Source organism: Delphinus delphis, chromosome 12, assembly GCF_949987515.2.
Source record: "Delphinus delphis chromosome 12, mDelDel1.2, whole genome shotgun sequence".
NCBI lineage: Eukaryota > Metazoa > Chordata > Mammalia > Artiodactyla > Delphinidae > Delphinus > Delphinus delphis.
In genome coordinates this window covers 59,633,718-59,647,684 of record NC_082694.2, presented here as the reverse complement: position 1 = coordinate 59,647,684, position 13,967 = coordinate 59,633,718, and the positions used below count along the sequence as shown (strand labels likewise).

Here is a 13,967-nt window from a genome sequence, read left to right as displayed (position 1 = left end):
TTACATCCTCAGAATCTAGAAATGGAGCCTGGCACATGACAGGTATTCAATCAATATTTGTTGGTCTATGAGGCTTATTAGTTCTCTCAACCCACATCATTCACAATTAAAGAATAAAACACAGAAAAAATAACGCCTGGGATTAGTTTATAAATGCAAGATATAAAGTCCCAGAGAGAAACATTCGTTTTAGAAATGCAAACTCCTAGCTAAAGTTCTAAAGTCTTGCATACAAAAACATAGAAAACCCTGGAATCAGGTCTATGCTAAAGAAATTAAGGAATAATAAATATTCTCCTCTCACAAATAAGTTGTTTTATAGCTAAATGATATCACCAAGTAAATATGTTAATAATGCCCTTTGGCTCTTTGGAAACACAGAAAAATTATAAAGGCCCAAAAATATTTAAATTCTTTATTGGCCTATTAAAATAGACTCACCTGTTTGTAGTAAAAAGTACTGTCATTAACTACTATAAGAAGTAAGCTAGAAGCACAGAGCTAAAAGTTAAACAGGTTACCCAGGAAAAGTGGCATCATATGAAGATAGGGAAGGGAAAATTAGAATGTCACAAAGACATTTTAGAATTCACTTAAAGTGTTTGGCACTTTTTTTTTTTTTTTTTTTTTTTTTTTTTGCATTACGCAGCCCTCTCTCTGCTGTGGCCTCTCCCGTTGCAGAGCACAGTCTCCGGACGCGCAGGCTCAGCGTCCATGGCTCACAGGCCCAGCCGCTCCGCGGCATGTGGGATCTTCCCAGACAGGGGCACGAACCCGTGTCCCCTAGCATCGGCAGGCGGACTCTCAACCACTGCGCCACCAGTGAAGCCCCTGGCACATAATTTTTTTTTTTTTGGCGGTACTTGGGCCTCTCACTGTTGTGACTTCTCCCATTGCGGAGCACAGGCTCCGGATGCGCAGGCTCAGCGGCCATGGCTCACGGGCCCAGCAGCTCCGCGGAATGTGGGATCCTCCCAGACCGGAGCATGAACCTGCGTACCCTGCATCGGCAGGCGGACTCTCAACCACTGCGCCACCAGGGAAGCCCTGGCACATAATTAAAAAAAATTTTTTTTAAAGCATTAGTATAAGAAAGACTGGAAGACCAAAGAGAGAAAAAATAAAAAGTCTAAAGAACATGGTAGGTAGGGTGGGTGCTTTCAACTTAACAGCTTAAAACATGTTTACTAATTTTTAAATAAAAACAGGAGGAAGCAAGAGATTTACTACACAAATTAGGTCCCAAAAGTTTTGTTTTAAAATTTAAACTGGTATAGCTAATCACTACCTAGCATCCTCTCCTTTAATGAGAGGGGATAAGGGAGGAAAAGCGACTCAGTATGTATTTCTAAATATTCTTTTGACTAAATAAAGACAAAAAAAATAGCAATTTTATTATCCTGACACAACCATTCTCAAGATCTTGTTATAGTTTCTCCTGAACTTCTTTCCTATACATCTAGTTTTTAAGTATCAACTTACTATATATTGAACTTGGTGACTCACCTATTTAAGAAGAGCAGTTTCTTTATAATCTTTATAATTCCCTCCCCCCCCCACACCACTAAATAAATCAACAAATAAAAAAATAGGGAAAGGTTCTATAAATGCAACATTTTGAAGCAAAACACCTACTCCTCATAGGAGGCTCTTCAAGGTTCTTTTAGCTTTAGTAGCAGCCACCTCTTATTCAAGATCATTCCACACAACTGAAACTCCTATTATACATATTTATGCCAATTAAGCTCGTAATTATACACTAATTTGTTCCGATTATCTCATGACTTTTCTAACCACATAACTACCAATCTCGAGGACAGAACGATGTAATATGCAAATTAACTAAATAAAATTCATATATGGAACACATTACCATGGACTAAGTATCGAACAGTATAGAGTCTAAAACTGGGACTTCCCTGGTGGCACGGTGGATAAGACTCCAAGCTCCCAATTCAGGGGGCCCGGGTTCCATCCCTGGTCAGGGAACTAGATGCCACATGTGTGCTGCAACTAAGAGTCCACGAGCTGCAACTAAGGAGCCTGCCTGCCACAACTAAGACCCAGCACAACCAAATAAATAAATAATTTTTTTTAAGTATATAAATAAAATAATAAAAACAGACAGGCCACTCAGAAGTAATTCAAATTACTTACAAACTTAAACAAATAGTTCTATTTCTTTAATCCCCAACATTTAGGTCATGGTCATAATTAACATCAAAATATCAATATAGTTATTATTTCCCTGAAGTTTCCAACTGTATTTGCTCATCAACTTGTTTTCTGACATTGCTTTGGTATTTCTTGGCTCTAAGAAAGTAACTTTAAAAACCCTAAATATGGGGCTTTCCCGGTGGTGCAGTGGTTGAGAATCCGCCTGCCAATGCAGGGGATGTGGGTTCGTGCCCCGGTCCGGGAGGATCCCACCTGCCGCGGAGCAGCTGGGCCCGTGAGCCAGGGCTGCTGAGCCTGCGCCTCTTGAGCCTGTGCTCTGCAACGGGAGAGGCCACAACAGTGAGAGGCCCGCGTACAGCAGAAAAAAAAAAAAGAAAAAGAAAAACAAACAAACAAAAAAACCCCTAAATATATAAGAACAGAAGAAAGTAATAATTCAGAGATAACCATCTTTTTATAACTCCATGAGACTGTGCACCACCTAGAAGGTCCTTATAGTGACTGGGTTAGACTAGTACCAACATGCAAGTCTAAATAAATATAGTCTAAGGAGTCTGCTTCAATACTATGTAACTGTCCAGACAAACTTAACTTCCAATATCCACTCCAAATGACTAAGAAGTGATATAGTTATCTTAGTGATATTTCAAGAAATGGGCTTTTTTAATGCCTGTGTGGATTTCCAATTTGTACCTCCAAGGATCAACAATATGTTAACAGTGGTTTCTGAGGTACATAAGTTAAGGGTAACAAGTTTGCTAAGTCATCCATCTCTCGATGAGGTCACCAAGGAAATTAATCAAAAAGATCCCATGATGGAAGGTAACACAACCCCTACTCCTTTGAAGCAATGATTCCTCTGTTGAAACCTCTGATCACTCCCTCCCCATCTATTTATTCACCATCCTTTCAATACTCAAAACTCCACATAAATTTTTATAAATTGAAGCAATCTCAGCAAGTATATTGAAATTTCTCTATTTACATATTATGACTTAGTCTGTGTCTGATGCCTATAACAAAAACCCCAAATGTACTCATCAATGGAAAAAATAATAATAAAATAAACTCTAGATTATCCATACTAAGAAGAGAACAGCCAGGCATATTCCAAAAATAATCTACAAAATGTTTTAGAGTGTCTATTTTTGCAGCAGATTCACTTTTCTAATTATATATTTCATTTAAGTCAATATTCTTAAGTACACACCAGCTGTGGAAAAAGGAGGAGCCTGAGTGAATATAAAACACAAAAGGAAGACAAGCTAGGATAAAACACTGACGCTCATGATCTGCATAAGAACTCACAGCAACACGCACCTAAGCAAATAATGCCTACCCTTAATCTACACACTTTTCATTGCCAACTAATTCTTAAATAGTTCAAACAAAACAAAACAAAACAAAATCAGTATTTAAGTACCACTATTTGAAATTCTGAAGATGAAGGGCATAATTAACTCAATGGTTTAAAAGCAGCGTTTAAGAAGGAATCATGGATTCATTTGAAAATCAGATGAAAGATGCAATAATCAATTTTACATACAACCTGGTTGAGGAGTGAGAGGGGATCATGGATACACAAAAATTCATCCATGCATAATCCCAGAAAGCCTCAGAAGGCTTCAAAGATATACGATCATAGGCAAACAATATATACTATGGTTAAACATCAAGGCTTATAGCAAGCAAGCAAAGTTTGTTCTACCATACTGTTTTCACAATCTGTATGAAGTCCCTATTGGCCTTACCATATTGTCCCAAATTTTTCCAGAGCCTCCACAAGGTCTGCTTCCACCACAGATTCACAGAGTCCTCGAACATGGACAACGGGTGAAACAGAAACTTTATGATGACTTCCACCTGCCTCCTAGCAAGATAAAATAATTTCTAGTTAAAAACTTTAAAAGTCTAAATAAATTGCTCTTTTAGTAAACCCATCTCTGCATTAAAAAGCAAACATTAAAAAAAAAAATCCCAAACCAAACTGCAATTCATAAGTTAGCGAAAGGACCCGAGAGTAAAATCACTAATTAAATGTTTGGCATGAAAATTCTGATTTCTTAAAAGGGAGCATTCTCTCTCAATAAGAACTACAGATAAGTTATTTAATAACTCATTTCAACTTCAACTTACATAATATTGTACATCAACTATACTTCAATAAAAAAATAACCTTCAACTTCAAGAAAATCTCAGAAAAAAAGTCAGCAGATACACAGAGCATGCTACATGCTGCAATTGGAAACATACTTTATATTCATAATTTCACTTCCATAAAAATCAAAATCTCAAGAAGACCAAATGAACAAAAAGTCCCAATTAAAATTTCTTCTTTAATATAAAGATTATATACTTTATTTTTCCTGCAATATAGATTAATATCATCATTTGTCCTTGTTTAATTGGTTACCTAGTCCCACAATAATTTGAAGTTACTCAGTACACCTGACAACTTAAATTTATACAAGATACCATCTTTGCTGATGAACAAGGAGTACTCAAAAATACAAGCCTTGGGAAATTTCCTGGCTGTCCAGTGGTTAGGACTTGGTGCTTTCACTGCCAGGGCCTGGGTTCAATCCCTGATTGGGGAACTAAGATCCCACAAGCCGTGTGGCACAGCCAAAAAAAAAAACAAACAAACAAGCCTTCCTGGGCTTCTGTGAAGTACTGTGTATCTTTGAGTATGCCCAGCAAGAAGTTTTAAAACATATGGTCTTAAACTTTATTTTAAAAGGGACTATGTAGGAGAATTAGCTTGAAAATGAAAATAGCTCTCATTTACTTATTCAAGTTCTATTAAGACAAAGATCTGTATTTACAACTAGCCATTGGGTACCTCTCTTGCATCACTTCAGAAATGACCTCCATAAAAAATGAAATCTTGCCATTTGTGACAACATGGTTGGATCTAAAGGGTATTATGCAGAATCTAAAAAACAAAATAAAGCAACAAGCAAAACAAAACAGACTCACAAATACAGAGAACAAATGGGTGGCTGGGGGGAGGGATGTGAAACAGGTGAAGGGGATTAAGAGGTACAAACCTGCAGTTACAAAATAAATAAGCCATGGGATGTAATATACAGCATAAGGAATATGGTCAATAATATTATAATAACTTTGTATGGGACTGATGGTTACTAGACTTATGGTGATCATTTCATAATGTATGCAAAGTCAAATCACTATGCAGTACACCTGAAGCTAACATAATATTATATATCAACTATATTCCAATTAAAAAGTAATTTCTAAAAGGAAAGAAATGAATTCCAAGTACAATTCACACGTATACCAAAAAAATCTATTAAAGGAAAGGTTTTTTTCTCCTATAAACAGGAAAAAAGGGTTTTTCCTCCTAATCTAAAAACACAAATATTTTACCATTAAAACTTAAGAATCATTTTAGGAACATTAAATCCCTTTTTGGCTATTTTTAAAGACTCACCAACTTTGCTTTATTATCATAAAGACTGTTAGAAAATACTGTAACAGTCTTGTGCCATGCCAATAAAAAAATGTCCGAATTTTAAAATAGAACTAATTTAAGTATATAAAGTAACCATGAGACTATTCTTACACTCTTGTCAAATCCAACAAATAAATTAAATCCTTTGCAAATACTAATTCAGTCCTTGGAATTTTATTTGAATTGCTTATGCTGAGTTTTTTCTATGGTTCAACAGATATTCATTACATGCCACTAAGTCTGAAATGAACCATTCTGATTGTACCCTATGTATACCAACACTTTATTAGCAACTTTAACAAATGCGACCGCCTCGGTGAAACTCAACAACCAAATGTACATTATCCTCATTAAGCTCTTAATTACTGGATGACAATAACACAGGAAGAAAGCTCTAAATAATACCTAAAAACCTAACTTAGAGAAAACATTTAAAGTATAAATAATAAGTTTTACTCTAAAAATAATTAGACAATAATAAACTACAAGAAATAAGACAGTCATCTCCTTTGGTCCTTAGAAATGAGCTAGCAAAGGTAAAAATGCAAAAGAAAATTATATTGGCCTGGGCTCCTCCAAAAGTAAAAAATAGTGGAAGGAAAATTTCAGACTGAGAGTAAAGACAACAACCAAATGCAGTATGTGAGCCTTCATTTTACAATTGATAAAAACTGCTACAAAAGACATCTTAGGGAAAATTGGAGAAATTGAATTATAAACAGGATATTACTGAGTTAGCCAAAAAGTTCATTTGGGTTTTTCTGTAAGATGTTTTTGATTGTCTTAGGTACCATTATGATGGCAATAGCTATATGAAAAGAATATCCTTATTCTTAGGAAAACTGTGATATTTAGGAATGAACTATCATGGTGTCTCAACTTGCTTTCAAATAGTATAGAGAAAAAAAGTATGTATATAAATATATACACATATAGAGATAAAATCCCAAATGGCAAAATGTTAAAAACTGCTGAATCTAGGTGAAGGGCATATGTAATTAAATATTTTACATAATAAAAAAATTGGGAAATTATTGTATAATACATTTAAGACCTACGAAAAGGTATGAAGAATATAAAAATATTCATTAACTCACTACCCAGTTTAATAAATAAAACACTAGGAAGAGGGAGCTGAACACATCTCCTCTTCCTACCTCCCTTCCCAACACAGAGAACCACTATCCTGAATACAGTGCTAAAAAATGAGTACTTTTCAAACTGGTCTTCTTACAAAGAAATGGATTATAGGATCAATTTTAAAAATCTCTCAAAAGATCTGATTTTAATACATTACTACTTAATTATATTTCTTAAATGAAACAGATCAAGATTTAAGTTATTCTTTAAAAGCTGAAAGATGTTAAATGCAATCAATATGGTACTCAGGGGGAGATATGATTATCTCAACCTCAAGGATGAGAATATATCCCATACCCTCTGTATTTCCCTTATTCCCACTCAATGACTCTGCCTTTCGTGAGTTTATCTACCTTGATATTTCTCTATTTTTAAATTATGTCCCCTTTTCTTTTTTCTTTTCTTTTTTTTTTGCGGTACGCGGACCTCTCACTGTTGTGACCTCTCCCGTTGCGGAGCAACAGGCTCCAGACGCGCAGGCCCAGCGGCCATGGCTCACAGGCCCAGCTGCTCCGCGGCATGTGGGATCTTCCCGGACCGGGGCACGAACCCGTGTCACCTGCATCAGCAGGCGGACTCTCAACCACTGCGCCACCAGGGAAGCCCTGTCCCCTTTTCTTGAACTTAAAATTTTCTCATCCTTTCTGTAGTTTATTTAAAAAATTAAAAAACCCTAGTGTTGTTTCCAAATATAAAACTGATATATTAAAGTTATCTATTCAAACTATATTTTCACCACCCCTCTTTTTCCCCACAAATACTAACATGTTTCTTTTTTATAAATTTATTTATTTTGAATTTTATTTATTTTTTTACACAGCAGGGTCTTATTAGTTACCCATTTTATACATATTACTGTATATATGTCAATCCCAATCTCCCAATTCATCACAACAATAAATTTATTTTATTTACATTTATTTTTGGCTGTGTTGGGGTCTTCGTTGCTGCCTGCGGGCGAGCAGGGGCCACTCTTCACTGGGGTGTGCAGACTTCTCATTGCGGTGGCTTCTCTTGTTGCCGAGCATGGGCTCTAGGCCCACGGACTTCAGTAGGTGTGGCTCGCAGGCTCTGGAGCACAGGCTCCGTAGTCGTGACGCATGGGCTTAATTGCTCCATGGCATGTGGGATCTTTCCCGACCAGGGCTCGAACCCGTGTCCCCTGCATTGGCAGGCGGATACTTAACCACTGCGCCACCAGGGAAGCCCCTAACATGTTTCTTAAATCAACATTTTATCTCTACCTATACTATATGGTGGTGATAAGAAATCTGAAATCATCTTCAGAGCTTCTTTTACTACCCTAAAATTACCTCCTGTAAGCATCATACTATGCATCTGAATCTTAAATTGGTGAATAGTCAGTATTGTTTACTCCATCCATATATTAATACTTTGACCACGTCTTCTAAAGCTTAAGGAGTATTTTTTAATCCTTTCTCATACAGAAGCTCAAATTCTTTCCATTTCAAATGTTTAGTTATCTAGGCTCTCTCCTGGTCTATTTATATCTATTATTTATCAGACTAGAAACAATATTCCAAATAAGTACCCAGCAAATGGAGGCATACCTGCAATTTCCGTATACTTTTTTCTTTTTTAATTACTCAATCCCTTCTTTAAGTAAACTGGGTCAACTATAATGAAGACATTATTTGGTCCTCACTGCAAGCTACAGACCAGTTACAAACCCCCAGCCCCTCTTCAAAGGCTACCTCAAAGACAAACTCCAATAACATCCATCTTGAATGCCAATTTTGACGACTGCAGACTGAAAACCAGGCTTAACTAAAGAGAAGGGAAGCTCAGAATAGAATAGAATATAAATGAAGCTTCCATATGAGAGGAATGAGAAGGGCCCATTAAAGCTCTCGATATAGTAAAACTGTAAACTCACAAAGGCAATGCATAATGTCCTCAGGCTTTTTGTTTTCCCAACATCTCCACGCATAACACGTGCTCAACAGCCACTGAACAGCCTTTTCTATCCTCCTATAAATATAATATATAAAAAAGACCAAGCTCAAATTCAATAATTCATCCTCCAAAACCAAACGTGCACAGATCCACTGCAAGTGATTATCAGCCTCTCCTTAATCACCTCCAATGACAGGAAAACACACTACCTTGTGAGACAATCCACTATATTTTTAGAAAGTTCTTCATAATATGCATCCAAATCTGTCTCCCTGTAACTTCCTACACAAAATGGCCTTTGAAGTCAGACAAGCGTTTGAATATTTGGACATTTACTGGCTGTGCGATCTTATGCTACGCTACTTACTAAACCTTTCTGAACCTCAGTTTCACTTTAAAAAAAATAAAACAGGGCTGCCCTGGTGGCGCAGTGGTTAAGAATTGCCTGCCAATGCAGGGAACACGGGTTCAAACCCTGATCTGGGAAGATCCCACATGCCGTGGAGCAACTAAGCCCGCGCACCACAACTACTGAGCCTGCGCTCTAGAGCCCACGAGCCACAACTACTGAGCCCCCGTGCTACGACTACTGAAGCCCGCGTGCCTAGAGCCCGTGCTCCACAATAAGAGAAGCCACCGCAATGAGACGCCCACGCACTGCAATGAAGAGGAGCCCCCGCTTGCTGCAACCAGAGAAAGCCCACACACAGCAATGAAGCCTCAACGCAGCCAAAAATAAAAAAATAAAAAATTTTAAATAAATAAAAAATAAAACAAAATCTTCATCACTTAAAATTACAACAAATAGGACAAATATGAAATGTCTAGCACAGTGCTAGATGTTGTTATTAACAGGGTTCGGTAAACATTAATTGCCACCTCCTGTCCTTATCTTCATTTCCCTCTGCTACATAACCTTCCTATAATTTGAAATGATTTCTTAAATCACACCTAAGTTTACCCTTCAGGCTAAATGTCCCCCAGAGTCTTCTGTCATTCCTCTTATGATATGATCTTGAGTGCCTTCTCTATTCTGGTAATCATTTTCTGGATACATTAGAATTTATCAAAGTACTACCAAGAAATGAGTACAGATTTCCAGATACTTAAGATTATCCCCCCTTTTACTTTGGATACTTCACGTAGATCAAGGACAAACTAGTTTTAAGGGACAGCTGCAAATAGCTTTTAACTCACACTATACTTAGAGTTAACTAGTACATGGTTTTTCTTTTTTTTGTTTTAATATTTATTTATTTATTCAGGCTGTACCGGGTCTTAGTTGCAGCATGCGATCTCTGAGTTGCAGCATGCATGTGGGATCTAGTTCCCGGACCAGGGATCAAACCCAGGCCCACTGCACTGGGAGCACAGAGTCTTACCCACTGGACCACCAGGGAAGTCCCGGTTTTTCTTAAAATTAAACAATCACATCTCTTTACTTGATCTTTTTCTTAATAGAGCAGATCCAAAACACAGGAAACCCTTTAATTTTCCTATCCTAAAATGTTTTAAGGAACATTTGATCACATAACAAAAATAACTTTGATTCAAATAACTTCTTAAAAAGTAATCTTTATTTTTTTTGCTCATGTGGTAGAAATCCTTTGGTTTTGCCTACCTAAAACTCCTTCCCCCTTCTTGTGGCTGAACACAAAAACAAGCAAACGAACAAACAAAAACTCCTCAACCTCATATTATTCCACTGGTATTCTCAGTCACACAGTCGTAACTCCCCAACTTCAGAGGTAGTCCAGTGACTAGTTGGGGGTAGGGAGATATAAAAAATGGCTGATCAGAGGGGATAGCTATGGACTCTGAGGGAGAGACTGTTCTTCTTTATTTACTAGCTATAAAAATGTAAGCCTAGCTTTATCACTACATAGAGGAAATAGAGCTGAAACATGGAAAGAGACAGAATCTAGTCCCTATGACATCATCTAAAACCTTCGATCCTGCCATGCCTAAAACTAATGCTACAACTTGGCATTCATAGTTATTCGGGCCAATAAATTCCCTACCCCTGCCCCCTTTTTGTTGTTTAAGCTCATCTTGAGTTGGTGCTGTGGCTGCAACTGCAAGCTTTGAAAGTTGTATTCAATTTCATAGAGGGAAAATATATATTTTCACTCCTTTATAAAATAAAGCACTAAATGATGTAGAATCACAGATTTTTAGATATGGAATTTTTTTTGTAAATTATATCCCATCACCAAGAACAGCACCTAGCACATGACAGGGCTCAAGTATTATTTTTTTAATGAGCTAAGAGATCACAGTGATCATCTAATCCAGCCATCTCATGTGATAGGTAGCAAGTTGAGTTCCAAAGAGGTTAAGTCACAAAGCATGTTGGTAGCAGAGCCAAGACACCTGCTCTGGTTGGGCTTAGGGCTCTATTAACAGCACTTTTCACTATATGTACTAACATGAAGAAACTGTCACTTGTTAAAACCAAAAGATAGTAAAACCTACTACTTTTCATTTACTTCCCAAAACTAAGCCTAAAATTCTCACTCTACTGCAGCAGCTCAGCTAAATAAGACACAGGACATTACCGTTACAGAAGCCTCAAGGCTCTGGCACTTACCTCTGAGGTACACACCACAGTGTAGTTACTATGCTCACTGTCACAGTCTCTAAACTTTTCCTGTGGGAGCTAAGCTAACAAAGTGCCTTCATCCCATCTCCCATTCTATATTCATCCCAATAAGCCATCATAATAGTCTTATCATCTCTGTAATTCAGATCATTAAAGTTTAACTATATCTTAAATTCAAACTAGATTCTCTATATAATGCATATTCCTTTGTTTGGAAATCCTAGGATCCATATTTTTTATCTTGGCATTTTGCCATCTTACAAGTCTATTTATTAAAAGTTGAGAAACTTAAATTTTCACCTCATCAGCAATCACTTTAACAATCTTTGATTTGCCTGTTTAGTCACTAGCAGAATAGAGTAAAAGAAAAACTTAAGTCTCTAAAATGCATTAGTACTCCATAAATTTTTATTGATACCAATCTCCATAAAAGCAGACTTTTTTTTGTAAGTAAACTCCCAACTCAGTTCCTCAATCGGTTTTGCCAAGTGAAGTGCTAATATTCAGAAGTCAAGCTGCTTTCATAAAAGTTAGCAGATACAGAAGTTTACTATTATGATCTTGAAGATCATGCCTGTTAAATTTAAGAACACAATTTACTCCACAAGAATAAAGTAATTGTATAATACATAGCATGAACCTCCATAATTAAGCTTTGTTCAAAATGCAGCCCAAAGAATTTGAAACACTCTGTGAGTTTTTGCTCTTCAAATTAATACCAGAAGACACAAATTTGAAGAGTGTCTTACTTCTCATATCCAAACTACAAACTCATTTCTCTTTACACCTTAAAACATCATTCACAATTCATCCTTAAATCAGGAGCATTTGTAGAAACAGTTTTTCTTAAATACTCACATTCCTCTTTAAATCTAGTAATTATTAAATAACTCAAGGAAAATGAAAAGCCAAACAATGTAAATCATTGAAGTCTTACTGTACACTTTTACAAACTTCCAACTAGCATTGAAAGAATTACCTATCATTGTACTTGATCTGCATTTACTTAAACACTTTGTACAAAGGAGCTGGGCTGAAGTTGAGTCAAATCCTTTTCCGTTAGATGAATTACCATATTTCTCGATGATGACGCACTAGACAGTAAACTTCTATTCAGGGTATTCCTGTCCTAGTAAAATTTATTATGCACAGGTTTCCATAGTTGCAATGATTTCAAACAAGTACCCAAAATTACACGAAGAAAAATGTTTAAAAACAGGAAAAATAATCCTTCATTAGATTTCACAGTACAATACTGGTTCTACTGTTAAATAAAAGCAATTCACCCGCTCCTAAGAAAAAACAGCAATAAGATAAACAAAATTTGAATTTATAACTCAATCTGCATACATTAGTTCCTGCCTGGGTAATTTAAAAGCTGCATGACATTAATCACTGAACTACAACTTCAGGTATGGAAAACGTGAAGTTCAACTTTCACATTTTAGATTGTAAGAGAACTCAGAACAGTAGTTAACTGACTTTCCCAAGGTCACACAGACTGTATGCTAGCTAAGACTCCTGACTCTCCCCAAGACCTGTCCAGTGCTATTTCCACTGCTAAATACAATTCACTTTGGATGTATTAATTATACATTATTTTCTTCCCAACATCCAAAATAATACTATTGGCTTAATATTTAATGTTTTCAAAAACAACTTTTGTAAACTGGTTAAAGTATCTTTCCAAGACACTTAATGTAAGACATTTCATGCTACTGCATAAAAACTGGAGCAAATTTTTGGCAAAAGAAATACACTGATCCAATGCATCTAAATATCAGTTATAAGAGTCCAATATTCCAATTGTGTTTTCAATTTCCACAATGGAGTTAGCTTTGAACTGAAACTTCCTAAGAAAAAATGCACTTTCTTTATTCACACTTTCAAGTTGCATTTTGAATACTCCAAATATTTAGGAACAGAAGTAGAAAGCAATATCTAGCCATAATAAAACTATTTTTGGGAATTCCCTGGGTCCAGTGGTTAGGACTCTGTGCTTCCACTGCAGGGGGACACGGGTTCGATCCCTCATCAGGGAACTAAGATCCCACATGCAGAGCAGTGCAGCCAAAAAAATAAATATTATAAATAAAAATAAAATTTCACTTAAAAAATAAACTATTTTATTTAGAGGAAGAAGAAGCTCCTTTTTAAAATGTGTTGCAACATTATCGTATTTGTAAACTCTAACACCGGGGATTACTGACCAGAATTTTTTACAATAAAATGCAAACAAGAGCTAAAAGACTTCTAATTTCCCTCTTATTAAAGGTGAAAAACATTTTAATCTAATATTAGAATATATGTGCACTATTTCGTAAATTTCGGGTTAAGTTTGCTTTAAAAAAAATCACAATTAGAATGTGTTAAATGTTTAAAGAACATCCAGTCATTAAAACAGCTTAAGCGCACCAAAAAGGGCAAAAACGTTTCCTTTGCTTTGTTTCCTTAGTTTCCATCCAGCTGAAGCTGAGTTGCCACTTGCTGTGGATAAAACGATTTTCACATTCCTTCTGCCTCCATCTAAGCTTTCTGATGAGAGAAACAAGAATCTAGGAACGTGTGTTTGATGCAGTCCTGAGTTCAGTTCTTTTTGTGGAACGAATTGGGAACACACTGCCCATGAAGAACTAAGGTGATTTTAAGATTTCG

At 36.3% G+C, this 13,967-nt stretch overlaps 1 protein-coding gene across 1 annotated transcript in view; it reads right to left on the bottom strand.

Annotated features, from left to right (window-relative positions):
- The window catches only part of HNRNPLL (heterogeneous nuclear ribonucleoprotein L like), a 37,327-nt gene that overhangs the window by 22,231 nt on the left and 1,129 nt on the right, over window positions 1-13,967 (bottom strand). The window contains exon 2 of the mRNA XM_060026784.1: window positions 3,930-4,048. Within this exon, the coding sequence (XP_059882767.1) occupies window positions 3,930-4,048 (119 nt within the window). The remainder of the gene's footprint in view (window positions 1-3,929; window positions 4,049-13,967) is intronic.